The sequence below is a fragment of the Felis catus genome, chromosome D3 (genome assembly GCF_018350175.1).
Source record: "Felis catus isolate Fca126 chromosome D3, F.catus_Fca126_mat1.0, whole genome shotgun sequence".
NCBI classification, from domain to species: Eukaryota; Metazoa; Chordata; class Mammalia; order Carnivora; family Felidae; genus Felis; species Felis catus.
The window spans coordinates 53,345,108-53,360,758 of NC_058379.1; the positions used below are offsets into that span (position 1 = coordinate 53,345,108).

General features: G+C 40.7%; 1 protein-coding gene across 4 annotated transcripts in view; it reads right to left on the reverse strand.

Annotated features, from left to right (window-relative positions):
* Nucleotides 1–15,651, reverse strand: part of B4GALT6 (beta-1,4-galactosyltransferase 6) — a 67,868-nt gene that overhangs the window by 9,344 nt on the left and 42,873 nt on the right. The window contains exons 2-4 of one of the 4 annotated variants that reach the window (XM_045042023.1): nt 11,867–11,965; nt 11,319–11,443; nt 5,025–5,141 (exon numbers count right to left, since the gene is read on the reverse strand). In XM_045042023.1, the coding sequence (XP_044897958.1) occupies nt 5,025–5,072 (48 nt within the window). In that variant the 5' untranslated portion in view covers nt 5,073–5,141; nt 11,319–11,443; nt 11,867–11,965. Of the gene's footprint in view, nt 1–5,024; nt 5,142–11,318; nt 11,444–11,866; nt 11,966–12,374; nt 12,514–15,651 lie in introns of those variants that run through there. The other 3 variants (XM_045042022.1, XM_011288058.3, XM_045042024.1) reach the window with 3 other exon arrangements.

The following is a 15,651-nucleotide window of genomic DNA, read 5'->3' on the forward strand; positions in this document are numbered from 1 at the left end:
ACAGAATGATGCAATTCATCTTTCTGTTTTACTCCAAATATATCAGAATATAGATCATTTATGATGAGGGAAAAAAAGCCATGAAAAATAATACAGGTTCTATTTTTTAGTGAAGTTTTCCATGTGTGTCAAGTCTAAGAGAAGCAGGAAATGAACTGTGACTCGGCATGCAGTAGCCCTTCTGTTCTAGAACAAGGCCAAAGAGAGCTAAGTCCCTATTGTTAATGCTTACAATAAAGACACAGACTATTCAGAGACGAAAACAATCGGAACTTATTACACGAAACCCAACTTCTTTATTACAACCATTTTCTTTTATTATTAAGAAAAGTATATTAAAGTTCCCAGGCAACAACCACTTTCTGTTTTTATTATTCTTGCTTATGATAAAGACCAAGAGCACTTTAAGGGACAAGAAAATGGGAACTTATTACACAGAACCCAACTTCTTACAGAATAACCACTTCCCCTTTATTTACGAGGAAAGTTTTATTAAGGTGCATCGGCAGTAAAAAGTTTCATTCTACATCTGAGGAAAATTAAAGAGCCATTATCCATGCCTTAGCAATATTTCTCAAAATCATTTTCAAAGACAGCAAAAAAGGACAATGACAGGAGCAAATGAGACACACAACATGGTCACCACCAGAGTGCTGCCTCAGGAGTGAGAAATGATGAATTTTTAGTCCCGAGTCCCACACTAACTTGAGGTAACAGAAATCCCTTTACTTTTTACAGCTTCCTTCTTCACCAATGAAAAGGAGAGAACATACAGGAAAGGGAATTAAATTATAAGGTCATTACTGGCACATCAACATCAGCTTGAACAAACTCCTTTCCTTCAAGGTTTTAAAATTTTGTTTTTATTAAATGTGGACATAATATTTAATAGCTTATCATAAAAATAAGTTCATCTTCCAAAAGTAAAGCATTTCCCCTGCTCTAGTAGTTTATACTAGTACTTTTCTCCATATTGCAAGGTAATAAGAGTTCTGATGTTTCCCTGCTTCGTAAACTTTAGACGCCGTCCACTGACTTCGTACCGTGGTCATTGAAGATTCACACCACCACGCTCACTGCCCCTCCATCCATTTTCCCAATGTAGTTATATAATAATTTTTGGTAAAAGCAATAGTATCTGCATTATTAGGACTGCATAAATATTTCCGGAGTGTTGAGTGAATTAGGATTCCACTTTCTTTTTCAAACTGGGATTAATGACCGTCTTCTGTTTTCTTAGTTTTCTATGTAACTATTATTACTCTGTACAAAAACCTCAATAGATATGTCCTCTACTTATTAGTAATTGATGTAGTTCAAACACATCAAGTCACCTATCAATTCCTTCTCCACCCCCTCAAGCCCGACTCCAGCTCCCGCTGCCCTTGATTCTTGCTCCAGTTTGGACTGGTCTGACAACATGTGACTCTCATCCTAGGACTTTGTTCCCTACATCACCCGTTTTGATTTGCCTTTCTCTATTTGCTAAGGCACACCCTTCAACAGCTTCCTAAGTAAGGGTGCATGAAAAAAAAAAATATATATATATATAGTCAATGAATGCTTGAAAATCCCATCCGTCTACCCTCACACCTGATTGATGTATGGGCTAGGTAAAAACTTCTAGGTTAAAAAATCAATTTCCCCTAGAATTATAAAGTCATGGCTCAACAATCTTCTAGCTATCAGTGTTACCAAGAAGATTCATAATCACTGGTAATTTTTCCTATAGAACCTTCTCGATATCTTGTCTTTTTAATTTGTATTCCAAAATTTTGAAATAAAATGCTTCACAGCAGGTCAGTATTTTATTTGCATACACATGTGAGCCCCTTTAATCCAAAGACATGTCTTTCCTTCTGGGAAATTTTCTTGTATTATTTCTTTGGTCATTTTCTTCCCAGTCCCTCCCCAATTTTTTTCTGCTCTATTTTTCCAGAACTCTGCTCAGCAAGTCTACCACCAAGTGTGAATAGGGAATGCCAACGGCACTGCACCAGCGCCTCATCTCTGCTCCAGGACGTCTGGGCCTCAGCTGGGGGACCCACTTCCAAGGTGGCTCACTCCCCCAGCCAGCAAGTTGCTGCTGCCAAGATGATGTGGTTTCCTCTCCACAGGGCTGTTCGAGTGTCCTCATGACCTGGTAGCTGGCTTCCCTGAGAAAGTAATCCAAGAGACCAAGGCAGAAGCAGCAAGGTCTTTTATGACCTGCCCTCAAAAGCCACGTGCTGTCCTTCTGCAGCTTGGCTGCCCACGCAAGTCAGCCCGTATTCGCTGGAGACCACTCAGGGGCCCAGTTACACAGAGGCAAAATCCCTGCGGGCCATCTTGGAAGTGGTTACCCCCGTGACATTCTGTCCTGATTGATCTTCTTAACTTCTTATGTTTTAGTTCTATTTTAGGAGTTATTTTCTTAGTGATCTTCCAGCATTCTACGTTTTGTTTTAATAATGACATTTTCTTTTACAGTAACTTCCTTATTCTGACTATTCTTCATGATGTCCTATTTTTGCAGATTCATGATCTTTATTCTCTGTGGATACTGATTATGAGCTTTTGTTGCTCTTTGAAGATTTTATCTGTTTCCTTCACTGTCTCTATTATCTACTCTCCCTCTTGTTGGATCGTATTCCTGCCTGGAATCCACTCCCCATTATTCTAGTCAGGGCTGCCCCAACTTCACCTCCTCTGAGAGGCCTTCCCTGAACACTCTATACAAAAGAACACGTGTCCATGCCCTTACTGCTCTCTTTGCCCTGATCTTTAGCCCCGAGCACCACCTGCCACATCATGAACGATTCACTGCCCATCTCTCCTCACCAGAACGAGGGGCCTTGCCTTGGTTTGTTCCCTGCTGTATCCCTGTTGTTGAATGAATGAAAGGGCTTCATGGAGGTGATAAAGCGATGAGCTGGCCTTTTCCTTTGGAGATGTCTAAGTACAACATCAGGCATCTCCCTTCTGAGGCTAATCTATTTCTCTAATAAAGACACAAGTTATGCTCTGTTGTCAGCTGGAGGGGCTGGGGGGGATTCATTTCTGAATCCCCTGCTGGCTTCAAAAACCCCAGACAGAGAAAAGGCCTGAGGATCCCCAGGGTCCGTATGCAGACTCATTCAACCCCTCCTGCTTCGAGGCCCCACAGCCTGGCTGTGCTGGCACAGTCAGGACTTTGGTGTGGTTTCTCCACAGGATAAACTTTCATTTCTTACAAGACACAACAATCACCTGGCAGCACGAGCAAAGATGAGGAACTGGGAATGTGACTGGTTTGTAATCAAACTTTTTAAATCAATCCCGTGACTTTATGGCCAGTGCTACGGTCCGTCTGTGACATCTCTCAAGTGCCGGGACCTGCAGGAACTTGTCCAGAAGACTGCCTCCATTCTTGTCACAATCACCCTCAACAAGCACGGGGCTTCGAACATCCCCTGCTTTGCTAAGGGAGTCATCAGTGCTCCATCTACTCCCCGACTTCCAGAAATGTGTTGAAATCTCTCGATGACCATCACTTTGTCCTTCTGGTTTAAAACCTTTTTTTCTTTCACTCTCATTTTTGGTGTTTGGAAAGGAGAAGTGGTAAATATGTGTATAACCTCCCACGTTTAACTGAAGTTCTGAGCCGAACTTCAACTGCTTAGCACTTCTGGGCACCAGTCCAGCAGAAAAGCCACTCTTCTATTTCATATGTGGTAAAGATGTTACTACCTCAAAACCACCCACTATCAACTACATGGGCCTGAATTAATATCGATCAAGGCTGAGACTTAGACTTAAGAAGTTTATAAAATATGGATCTTAGCTGCTTTGCAAAGGTTGCTCTATCACACACACAAAATAATTCAGTGGTTCTGAACTCTCGGAAGAATATCCCTTTACAAACACTGACACTGTGCCCTCTTCGATAGCTCAGCTGGGAGAGTGGAGGACCATGAAAACACGGATGCAGACGTCTCACCTCCCAACACATTAAGGAGACTGAAATTTCAATAAAGGAAACTAGCAGTTGGTAAAACTGACCTAGAAGTTTTTACTTATGGCTATCCTGAAAGTAGCTAGAAATTGTGATTTGTTATCAGGTAAAAAAAAAAATCCACTTTCATAGTACAGGTTGTTACATTAAAAAGTACATAGATGTACTATATGCATCATCATATGCACAGGAACAAACCTGACAGGGGTAATTTACATACAGGGAAGTGTAAATTCTAATAAATAGCAAGCATTCACAGGGGTAAAAATAGAGGCAAAAAGCTAAGAACAGATCTAAAATAAGCCACAAAGGAGCTGGAAAAACATACTAAATATAATAATCTTAGGAACAAAACTTGAATATTTTCCACACGAAATACCCATAAGCATCTAATAATATAAGCTAGGTCACTTTATGTCTACTGATAAATAAGGAAATACATTTTTAGTCAGGTTTAGTGTGAGTAAAAAGAAGGAGTATCAGGATAAAATGAGGTTATCAATATCAAGCCCAAAGTAGCCAAATTACAATATATTTGAAATACAAACAAAATACACATGTTAGAAATGCTACATAGAAATCACTGATAAAATTCAGCAAATGCCCTAGTGTTTGGGAGGTGGGATAGGGGAAAGATAAGTTAAGAAATCCAAGATGATACCTTAATATAAAACTAGGTAATGACAGGAATGGAAAAAAACAAAAGTATGGCAAATATCTCCAAAGGGTTCAAATAAGACTGAAAGAAATTGTATATATGGAATACTGAGCCATGAAGAATATTTATGGAGAAAAAATTAGCTGATAATATGAAAAATAATTCAAGAACAACATTTCACCTTAATAGGTAAGACATGATGATTAAAAATGATAGGAGCGTATCAACTGATAAATGGATTAACAAAATGTGGCATATATAATACGCTTAATCCCAAATGAGATTTTACCAAGATATAAAACCAAAGATTCACCCTAAACTAAACATTTTTAATCCCACTGTATCGAAGAGTTCAAGTTCCACTATACTTACCATTCTGAAAAATATTCTCACCTGTTCAATGACATAAAAGGCAAATTCCAGCCTCTGTTTCTGGAGCATTGGAATCAGATGCAAGAAAAAAATTGGGAGATGTTCATGGCGATTCCGGAAAGGAATGAGAACTGCCACCTTAAAAACAAAATAGTCACATATGTAGATAAATATTGCACAGCAAGCCCTGGAGGTAAAGATAAAAACTGATCCTTAAAATTTTCTGAAAATTTTAAAGTCAAACCTTCATAGATTTTCTCACTAGAGATCCAACAGTGAGAAAAAACAGACCCGGCCTTTGCCTTTGTTCCATTTCCAGTCTTGTGAACCCGGAAGGTGTAAGTGGGTTCTGAGGACCATTCCTTACATTGCCATATTTATTTATCGTATGGTCACCATGGAAGTCCTAGAAAGACTTCAAAGGCCTGATAAAATCAGGTTTGGGGATGGCAAAGACTACTGTGGAGAGTAGACTGGAGAAAGCCAAAAATCGATTCAGCGAGCTGGTTAAGCTAAGAGGTAATAGAAGCTTGAACTGAGGTGAGGGTGGAGAAGAAGAGAGGTACATGAATTTTTGGAACATGTGAGAAGTGAATTAACAGGACTGGTTTATGGATTGGATATAAGGAGGGTGGGGAAGGGATGTGTCAAGAGTAACTTCTAGGTTTTAAATTAGATCGTAAATAATAAATTCATGATTTTAAAATTGAATTTAAAAGACATTCCATTTGAATATCTACTATCTTACACATGGCTTATTCAGCCTAGAGTTATTTTTGAGAAATATAACAGATATATCATAGAAGTTTCATAATAATATTAGTTATTTTTCATTTAATCAAAATGTAAAATTAAATTTTTGATACATTTTATGTTTTTCAGTGGTAGGATAATACTGAGTTTAAAATGAAATTGATAGGGGCGCCTGGGTGGCGCAGTCGGTTAAGCGTCCGACTTCAGCCAGGTCACGATCTCGCGGTCTGCGAGTTCGAGCCCCGCGTCGGGCTCTGGGCTGATGGCTCAGAGCCTGGAGCCTGTTTCCGATTCTGTGTCTCCCTCTCTCTCTGCCCCTCCCCCGTTCATGCTCTGTCTCTCTCTGTCCCAAAAATAAACGTTGAAAAAAAAAATTAAAATGAAATTGATAGTAAAATTACATTAAAATGTTAAGCTTAACAAAGAAAAAGTAATGTAAGCAGTAGAAAACAAAGAAATTCGTCCAAAGAAATGTGTTTTTTTTTTACCTAATGTAAAGAACAAAAGAAAAAACACATATATGGAAATTAAGTAGTTTTTCAGTTAAATCGATGTTTCTCCTAGGGGGAAAGAAAAATTATTGGGGCTCTTAAAAGCAAGACTAATAAACACCATCTATATATAAAATAGGAATAAATGAATAATTATTAACCACCACGTACTCAAATCCTCTATTTCTTGGATCCAAGATTTGTCATACAAGCTAAATTACCCTACAATTTAGACTTTGTCCTTGAAAATGATGAAATGTTTTCTAAACATTGCTTTTCTTAGCTAAACTGGCTTTATTATAATTGTGAATTTTCTAATGCAAATTGAAATAAAAACAAATGTTTTGTACAGATTATAAATCCCCAAATCATTAGATTTTCAAAGAACATAACGGTCAAAATATATCTAATTACAGTATCTATGTGTCACTTTATATTCTGGATTTTAAAATACAGTTTAAACTGGTTATAAGAGAAAACTTTGTAGGAACATTATATCTGGGATTTACTAAAATTTCACCTATACCAAATAATTTTTACTACTGAATGAATAAATGTAAATAATTGAGAAGGCATAGGTTCAGGACCTGGTCCTATTTGTAAAATCAGGTCATGACGTTAGACACAGTCAACAGAAAATGGTAACATTTACAAATGTATTTTACATTACCAGGATAAATAGAGAAATTTTTAAATTATTAAAATAGTTTCATTTTAAAAAACCCACAAAAGATAGTTTAGCAAAACTGAAGATGTCTAAACTAGAATCACCACCACTAGTTTTCCCTAAATGCTGATGAGACAGCAGAAAAAGAGACAATGGCTGCTATGACACTGATATTTTCATGTGTGCACTATTTTATTTTCAGTGAGTTGTAAGAACTAAAGAGGTTCTGGTGCCTCTCTGCCAGCCGCACTCTTAATCCCATTCCCTTCTGGTTCACCCGTAAGGTACCTCTTGAATGTAAGGACCACAAGGTTGCCGGAGCAAGGCTAACTCACATCCAAGAGTCTGCCCACCCCCAACATGGCGGCCACTGCTCATTCTACACACATCCCACTGACTGGGGACCTGCTGGTGGGTGTCCAGTATTCATTGCTGGCATAGTCACAGAACTCCCAAAGCAACACAACTCCCAAGGCAGCTAGGGACCCCTACGGTCACTCTTAGGAGAGCAAACGACTATGAAAAGTAAAAGAAGGGGAAGAAGTCAGATGGCAAGAACAAACTCCTACCACTGGCTTTACCAGATGTGAACAGTGTGGTAACTTCTGCAGAAGTAAGGGTCAAGCTTGCCCTTCCTCATTCTGAATTTGGCCACAAGGCAGCCGCCTGTGACAATGTAAATGGGCTACAAAAGCAGTTAAGGCGAATTATTATTTAAAGGAAGATATTTAAAGGAAGAAGCTATTAAGTTGCTGCCGAGTCCACATTAATTAAATACAATTATGCTGAGTGATGGGTTGAACATATAAGAATAGACAAGGTCGTAGCCTCTAAATCAGCAATTTGTTCAATGAAGCATTTAACATATCAAGACTTGTGGGTTTTTTTCTTAACCTTACAAGGAAACTGAGAATATTATAAAAGAAAAAAACTACCAGTGTCTTGGCAAATTCAAAATAAGTAAACTGTTGTCTTAATAGCAAATAAATGGCCACATTTTAATGAGACCATTATCAAATATTTTGAACATGCCTAAAGCAAAGTTTTTATTAAAATAAAGCAAAACAGTATCTTAAAAATTCATTTGGCATGTCCCTTCTTGTGGCCGTGGAATGACATTCTCAACAGTTTACAAATTATTGTCTAGAAAACGAAGATCTCAGGGTTCTGCAATAATATATTTAAGGTTTAATAACCTTTGCTTCAGGACATTTCTCACATGTGCCCTAATTTGCTGTGCGAGCCACTCTCCCATTGATGCATCTCCAGTAGAGACAGACAACATCTGGTCGTTATCTTCTGCAAAACAGCACTTCATCTTCACCAATCCCTCCTCGCCACCTCTTGTTCAAGCAAAATTATCCCATTCAGTTTGTTCCCACTTTAAGCCACTAATCTTACTGAATTTATGCACCTACATTTCTTGCTTGCTTATGTGCTCTTATACTCACCATGAGATTAGCAAGAAAAGTGTTTACTACATACATTTTCCCCACTAAGTTTTTGTCCTACTTTCAAACTTCAGGCACACCACCGGCTACAGTGTCCCTAGACGACCCGGCTGCAAACTTGCCTACTTGAGGGGTGCGGTAGCTCTGTGCCACTGACGAAGACGGAACACAGTAGAAGTTGCTGTGCTCTCTCTTCGTCAGTGGTTTCCGGTCCATCGTCCTCATCCTCCCCATTTCCAGTGTCTGCGGGAGCTTCTCAAACAGGAGGCACTTGATAAAAAAAAAAAAAAAAAAAAATGCAGGTTCTTGTCCCTTTCCACCAATAAAATCAGAATGTCTGAGGACTAAGTTCAAGAATATTCACTTTTACCAAACACCCTGGGTAGTTCTGAAATAGATGCTAAGACTCATCTTTGAGGACTAGATATGGAACCCTGCCTCTGAGCAGACACCCACAGCAGGCAGCTGCCTGCTTCTTTAAGCCTTTAGGCTTTAGACCTCCAGTTCAGACCTCCACCTGACCCCTGCATGGAAAAGCAAGGTCACAGGTAAACACTTCACCTTTTAATGTTCAGAAAAGCATTATCATCTTCCTCTTCCAAACCCCTTTAGAAATAAGCTTGCCTGTATAAGGCCTCCAATCTGTGCTCCAACCCGTTTTCCACGGGAACCTGTAGTGTTCAAAATACCTGAGAATTGCTGAAATCACTCGGTTTCAAAGATCTCAGTTCCAATTAATTGGCCATTAATGAACTTAGTTGTTTTTTTTTTTTAAAGAAAAAGAACTTCAAATATTAAGAATCAAGTTGGTAGCAGATGTTTAACATAAACCTAGTAATTCCTTCTTTCCCTCTCTCTCAACTCTGTTCCAAGATTAGAATGGGACATCATTAGAATGTAAACAGGTTGGGGGCAGGGAGAGAAGGAGAATGTCCTTAATTAGTTAAACATGGCAAGTACCAGTCACCTCTGAATCATGTCCAAATTTCTTCTCATACTTTTAACTGCATAGCTCAGAACCAGAAACTGTATTCTGAGAAGGGTTTGCATCAAGTTGAAATAACAACAGCATTACCATACGGTTCCTAAATAAAATAAGCTTATTTTTAGATCCTTGAATTAGCTTGCTCTTGGGAACTCCACTTTCAATATTGTTACCTAGTCATTCACACGGAGTTTATAGTCTACTAAAATCTTTAAATAGAACTACTTGTGTGTGATATACCTTTCTCCTGGAAAGTGAGAAGAAGAAAGCAAACCATAAAATTTTAAATCCAATGTCTGATATAGACCAATGAAGGAAGAACAAGAACACTTAATGTTCCCAATCCCAAATTACTCTACCACAGCGCACAATGCACATCTAAGCAGTATGCTGTACCCCACACCTAAACACGTCAGAAGACCAACCTCTTTGCTACCCCACAGCTGTTGAGATTAATGATGTTTTTTTCTCTTATTAGCATTCAACATACTCATCACCCAAGAAAAATAATTTATTTGCCCAGGATTTGTTTTAAAAGTAGAATTGTGTAAATTAGGTCCTATTTTGTATACAAATGTGAGAAAAATCAATCATGAAATATGAAGATTCATTTATTAACAGAGTCTGACCAGACAACTGTAAAATAAATGATTTGCCAAAATTTGTACTGGAATCCATTTAAGTAGTTTCACAACTTCTTTGAGCCAAAAAAACAAACAAACAAACAAACAAACAAAAAAACACCCTAACATTTATTTAATAATTTAGAGCAAGGCTCTCTCTCCCTCTCCCTCTCTGCCCTTCCCCTGCTCATGCGCTCTCTTTCAAAATAAATAAATAAACTTAAAAAAAAATGTAACAAGACATTTATTTGTCTTGTAACCTCAATTCAGCAAAACTGGGTTTAGTGCTTACCTTAGACAAGATAATATAGTGTTATCTGGTGTTAGGGATGCAGATAGAAATAACACACTTCCCCAACACAAAGAGTTCAAGGCCAATTAAGTCAGAGCGCTTTTATCTACATTCTCCTTCACAGCAGTGATTTTTCTTTGTACCAAAAGACAAATATTTTAGCAAAATACTAATATTCAAAAGAGGAACTGAAAACTTTTCCCAAACTAAGGCTATATCACAATCCTCCAGGATATAACTATTGATTCAATCCTCTGTAGTTTTCACCTGAATTCTGTAAATGCTATTTCCTACTCAAACATAACCACCTTACAGGAACATATATATATATGTGTGTGTGTGTATATATATATATATATATATAAAAATATGCACCCACTCGCGAATTTCACAGTACTGTAAGCAACTCTGATTTAAATCAGGGTTTACAACTGATTTTAAACCGCAGAGGCAGACCATTCCCTTAGAGTTTTTCAAACAAAACATTAAGAAGAAGTCTGACAAGTCAAAAAGATAAAAAGCTTGTGCTCTGCCTTCTGAAACACAGGTGAAGAACCCAAAGTTCTCCTTTTTGTGTCCCACTGTGACCTGCAAGCAGCCTCTTGAGGATGCTGAGACTCTAAGAACACCCCAGTGTGAGACCCAACTGGAAGTCACAGTTCCAGGACTCGGTAGGGCCATGCCTACAGGTGACAATGAGCATTGCGGACAGCAGCAGGAGGCAGAAAAGTCAGAGCCTCTGCCCATTCCAAACAGAATGGTGACAAAAAAATCTGTTTTCCAAGCCAATCTCAAATGAGGCATTTACTACCAGGATCTCCAAGAGACAACGCACGAGCACATGTTTTGTATATACGCAGAGGTGTGGTTACAGCCTTCCCAGGCAACACTATTAAATCCTATCTGAACTGTCAATACCTATACATTAAATACAAAAATTCTGTTGCCTTACATTTTCAAGACAAATATATTTCACTATATATTCTGAATCAAGCACACTTTTCCTCAAATGCACAGTAACAATTATATTACTTATGAAAAAATTTACCTCACCTTCCATCTGGGTTTACAGTCTTTAGGCCTCCAGTGACCTCCTGGCTCAATATCTAAATCCTTGGAGAAGAGTTGATGAATTTCATCAAAACTGATTTCACTTACATTGACATTGAGGAATCCCCCTAGAAGGTCAAACACGTGAAGAATTGTTTTAATACGAAGCAAGACAAACAACAATCGGTAGGGCTGATGGCATAACTTACTTGCCAGGACAGTACAGTTTATTCCTGTTATCACCCCATAACTGTTAGTATCATTCCCTTTCAGTTTTAGTTTGGATGATAAATTATAAAATCACTCCACTATCTTTGGTAAATCAGCCAAAGATAAGAGAAATCAAATTGTTTAATACAGCAAATATTTTTAATATTCTTTGGGAAACGTTTGCACGTCATTACAGATTAGCTTATTATTGTAATTTGACAATTTAGTCACATATTTTAAAACTACTTTTAATTTCCACATAGTCAACCTAGGTAGCACGAGAGCACAGTCTGTAAGTGTTAATTAAGCGGTTAGGTTGGCAGGAAACCGCCAAATCCTACCTTCTGTGTACTGGGGACACTATTTAACTTCTCTGTGCCTCAGCCTCCTTCTTTGCAAAAGCAGATGGTAACACCTGCCTCCCCGTGTGGTTGTGTCCACTAGATGAAACAGTGCCATGAGAAGGATCAAGCAACAGCATCAACCACAAAGGTACACACTCAATATACGTTAGCTGTTCCTACTGTCCACTACTGACATTTCTTAAGAGAGAGAATTTGCAAACACAACTTAAGCAATTTATATTTTTAGCACCTACCCAGTACCCCCTTGATTTGCAAAACTGGAAAACTACAGGCTTTTAAGATATTCCTGGCCTAACAGGCACTCACTTTCTGAGTTAACAAATATATTACTGGAGGTGTTTTTACTACTAGCTTTTCTGTTGTGTACCACTGAAATGACAAATGACTCGGGTGGAAAGTCATTTCCATTAACTCAGTCGGAAACAGAACTGAGAACTAACAGAACTAAGTTAGGTCTAACCTCTTCATCTCATAAAATACATACCAACAAATGAGGTTTCCCATTTCAGGTCGTCTGAGCCTGACTGGCCATGACTCCACATAGAAAACCTTCAATTCCTCTTTGAGAGAGCCCTCTCCTTTCCTCCTGTCGTTCTGTATCCTGAGGTTTCACAACTGCGTCTCTTCCCCTCCCTCCCTTCCTCCTAACTAGGCAGGAGTATCAGTAGCTTCCATTAAACACTCCGGCATGCCAGCGAGAAGCATTGTAAAAACCAGATGCCAGGCGTCTGGGCGGCTCAGCCGGTTAAGCATTTGACTCTTGGTTTTGGCTCAGGTCTGATCTAGCAGTTTTGTGAGTTCGAGCCTCGGCGTCGGGCTCTGCGCTGACAGTGCAGAGCCTGCTTGGGATTCTCTCTCTCTCTCTGCCCCTCCCCACTCATGCTGTCTCTCTCTCAAAATAAATAAACTTTAAAAAAAATTTAAAAATAAAAATAAAATAAAATACAAATGTCTACATTTCAAAGGGTAAGCTGGGGGGAAAGAAGTGCAACCTTCTAACGTCTGCCAGTTCTCCTGACTAGTCTGTGGCCTTTTACCCTGCCTTTTGGGTGGTAAGATATGCAAAGTAGCTAATCTTAGAAAGATGAGGCTCACCTAAAAGGAAAGAGTAACGTATGAACTCAAAGAGAAAGGGGAGGTCACAGCATACGACTGATCAATATAAGTACCAGCTTAGCTGACAAAGACTGAATCTACCACTGTAATCAAATAAAATTCACACAAATAAATCTAATGCACTTAATGGTATGCATGATTGCTAAAATGACAGTCATTATAAATAATAGGCAGTTCATATGAGTAACTGAGGCTGGTATTCTATATGCACTGTTAAACCAATCTTTTTGGCCTTTTTTCCAGCTTGACTGCTTTAACAGCTGTAATCATCATTACTGTCAGCAGGGTCCTCCAGTCTCATTTGCTGTTGCGTTTTCATCTCAAACACACACGCACTGGCAAACGAAGAGGCAAGTCTTACGTCTCTCTCCTCAATGGGCGGGGCCTCCGGTGCCCACCACTTAACCATCTCTAATGCATGAGGCATCCAGAGTCCAACCTCCCTTCTGCCTGCCCCCCACGCACCGTCCTCAGAGGCCCTCAGCTGCCTTCCTATGTGCTTGCTGCTCTTTCCTCTGAAATCTTAATCTCATACTGGCTGAAGGCCAAAGACAACCCAGTGGCATGAAGTTGTCATGCCAGTGGTCACAGCAACAGTACTATTTGGGGGGTGAGGGGGGACGGGTGGTAAGGGACAGGCCTCCAAGATAGGATGGCCACCACTGGGAACAGTAAAAGCGTGATCCGAAAGAGGAGAGGAAGAAGAGGCACAAAATTAGTGGGGTGGGGTGCGATGAGACAAACAACTCTTTTTTTGAGCTGCTGCCTCGGCATTTCAAAGTATGATAACCATGCTCACACCCAGAGTCTCACCATTGAGATAAGAATGCAACTTTAGGATTCCTGCCATCACTTCCTCCTTTGCTTTTCCCCAGGGCACCTTTTAAAATAATCACTTAGAGTTAAGCCCACCAAAAAGTTAAGTGACCTCTGCCCCAACCACCCTGTAAGTGATAGTTGCTCTCTCTCCTGCTCATTCAACCTGGAACAGAGGACTGCCCTTCCCCCAGCTCACCGAGCCCCCTTGCTTCTGGGATCTGGAAGTAATTAAATCTTGTGACTCGACTTCCTTCGTGTGGGTGTGCTGAAACTGTAACTCCAGTCAAAATGACTCCCTGGGTTTCATTTCCCCAAAGTGGGAGCTCAGATGCTGAGGGAGCGCCTGCCTGCCCCATGTGGGTGGCATCTGGGTATTCTTAATTCAATATACCAGTTCTGCTTCTCAACACAACCGGTGGTAATGATGGGATTGTGGGTGCAGTGTGTACCCCCATACAATGCCCTGGAGCTACAAATGGCTTACTAACTTCCTCTCCCAGACCACTGAGTCTCCCTGGGAAGGAACCCACTGCTTGCTTGCAGTCTGTGGCACTGGTACGTACTGTTTTTGCACCGCTGCGTACTGTTCACAAATCCCCACCCTAAATTGTCGATGCAGTGAAAGGCAGACTCCCCTGAAAAGCTGACCACCAGCAGGCTCCAGTCAGCAGTAGGTGTGTTTCCCACTAGTCCCTAAACAAGTCCCTGCTGTGTGTCAGGTCTGGAGGTAATCTGCAATACTCACATGCAAGAGTCCCAGCACCGGGCCAAGGTGAGCTAGCGGAAATAGCAGGACCCTGCCGCCTTTCCCCAGGCAGGGACAGTGGACAGGGCAGGGCAGTGGCAGGGACATGGAAGGGAGTTCTCTTAGATTAGTGCCACAGGTGTGGCCGGCTGCTGGGCCCACGCTGTTGGTGGCTGGGACTAGGGTGTTGAGCTTGGAAAGCCAGCCCTAACACATGAGAGAGGTGACTCTGCCAGGGGCATCACGGACCTCTGGGTGGACACAATGCTGAGGTCAACAACCTCCTATGCTGCCACAATGCTTGCTGCTGTCGCAAATCACCCCCCAACCCCATGGGATGTCAGGAGTCCCATCCTTGGTGTGGTACAGCAGGACACATTCTCACTACAAAAGCAGGGCCCCTGAACACATGGTACCGGCTCCTCCCAAGTTCCCAGTGGAGGTTGAAAAACCACTAGACATTTGTAAGACCCCTGCTCAGGTGGCCTGTTCGTTACCGAACAGCATGGCATATCAACACGCCTAATCACCGGTGCTACGTTCCTGCGGCTTGGGAGCTTTCCCCAGTACCTCAGCTACTGCTGCACTGGTGGAGGGGAACCCCGACCACTTGGAGGGTTGGTTGGAACAACCTAGAAAGGCAGGTGTGGCAGCACGAGTCCGGGAAGAGGCAACCTCCATCCCAGGTGTCCCCTGTCGCTATCCTTCCAACCAAAACGCCCAACCACCAGGGTGAAAAGAAATGGAGACAAGTTAATTATACAGAATAGAAATGCAAGGGTTTTCTAGAAAAATCTGCCCATAGGAAGGGGGAGAAGGGTGCAAATTGGCTCTTACAGGTCTTTGGAACTGGCTCTGAACTGTTGGTTACAGTGGCTGAGATGCGTGCCCTGGCCAGACTGGCCAAAGTCCTCAAAATTCATAACTTGAACCAAAAAAACAACCCAAGGTATTGAGGGCCTATTTTATTACAGACACCCTAGAGGAGCTTCTGGACTTGTCACCACAGCGACAGTACTCCCAAATGCGTCGAGCCACCAGGGCAGGAGATGCAGACAAAAACAGGAATAGACTCTCAGGA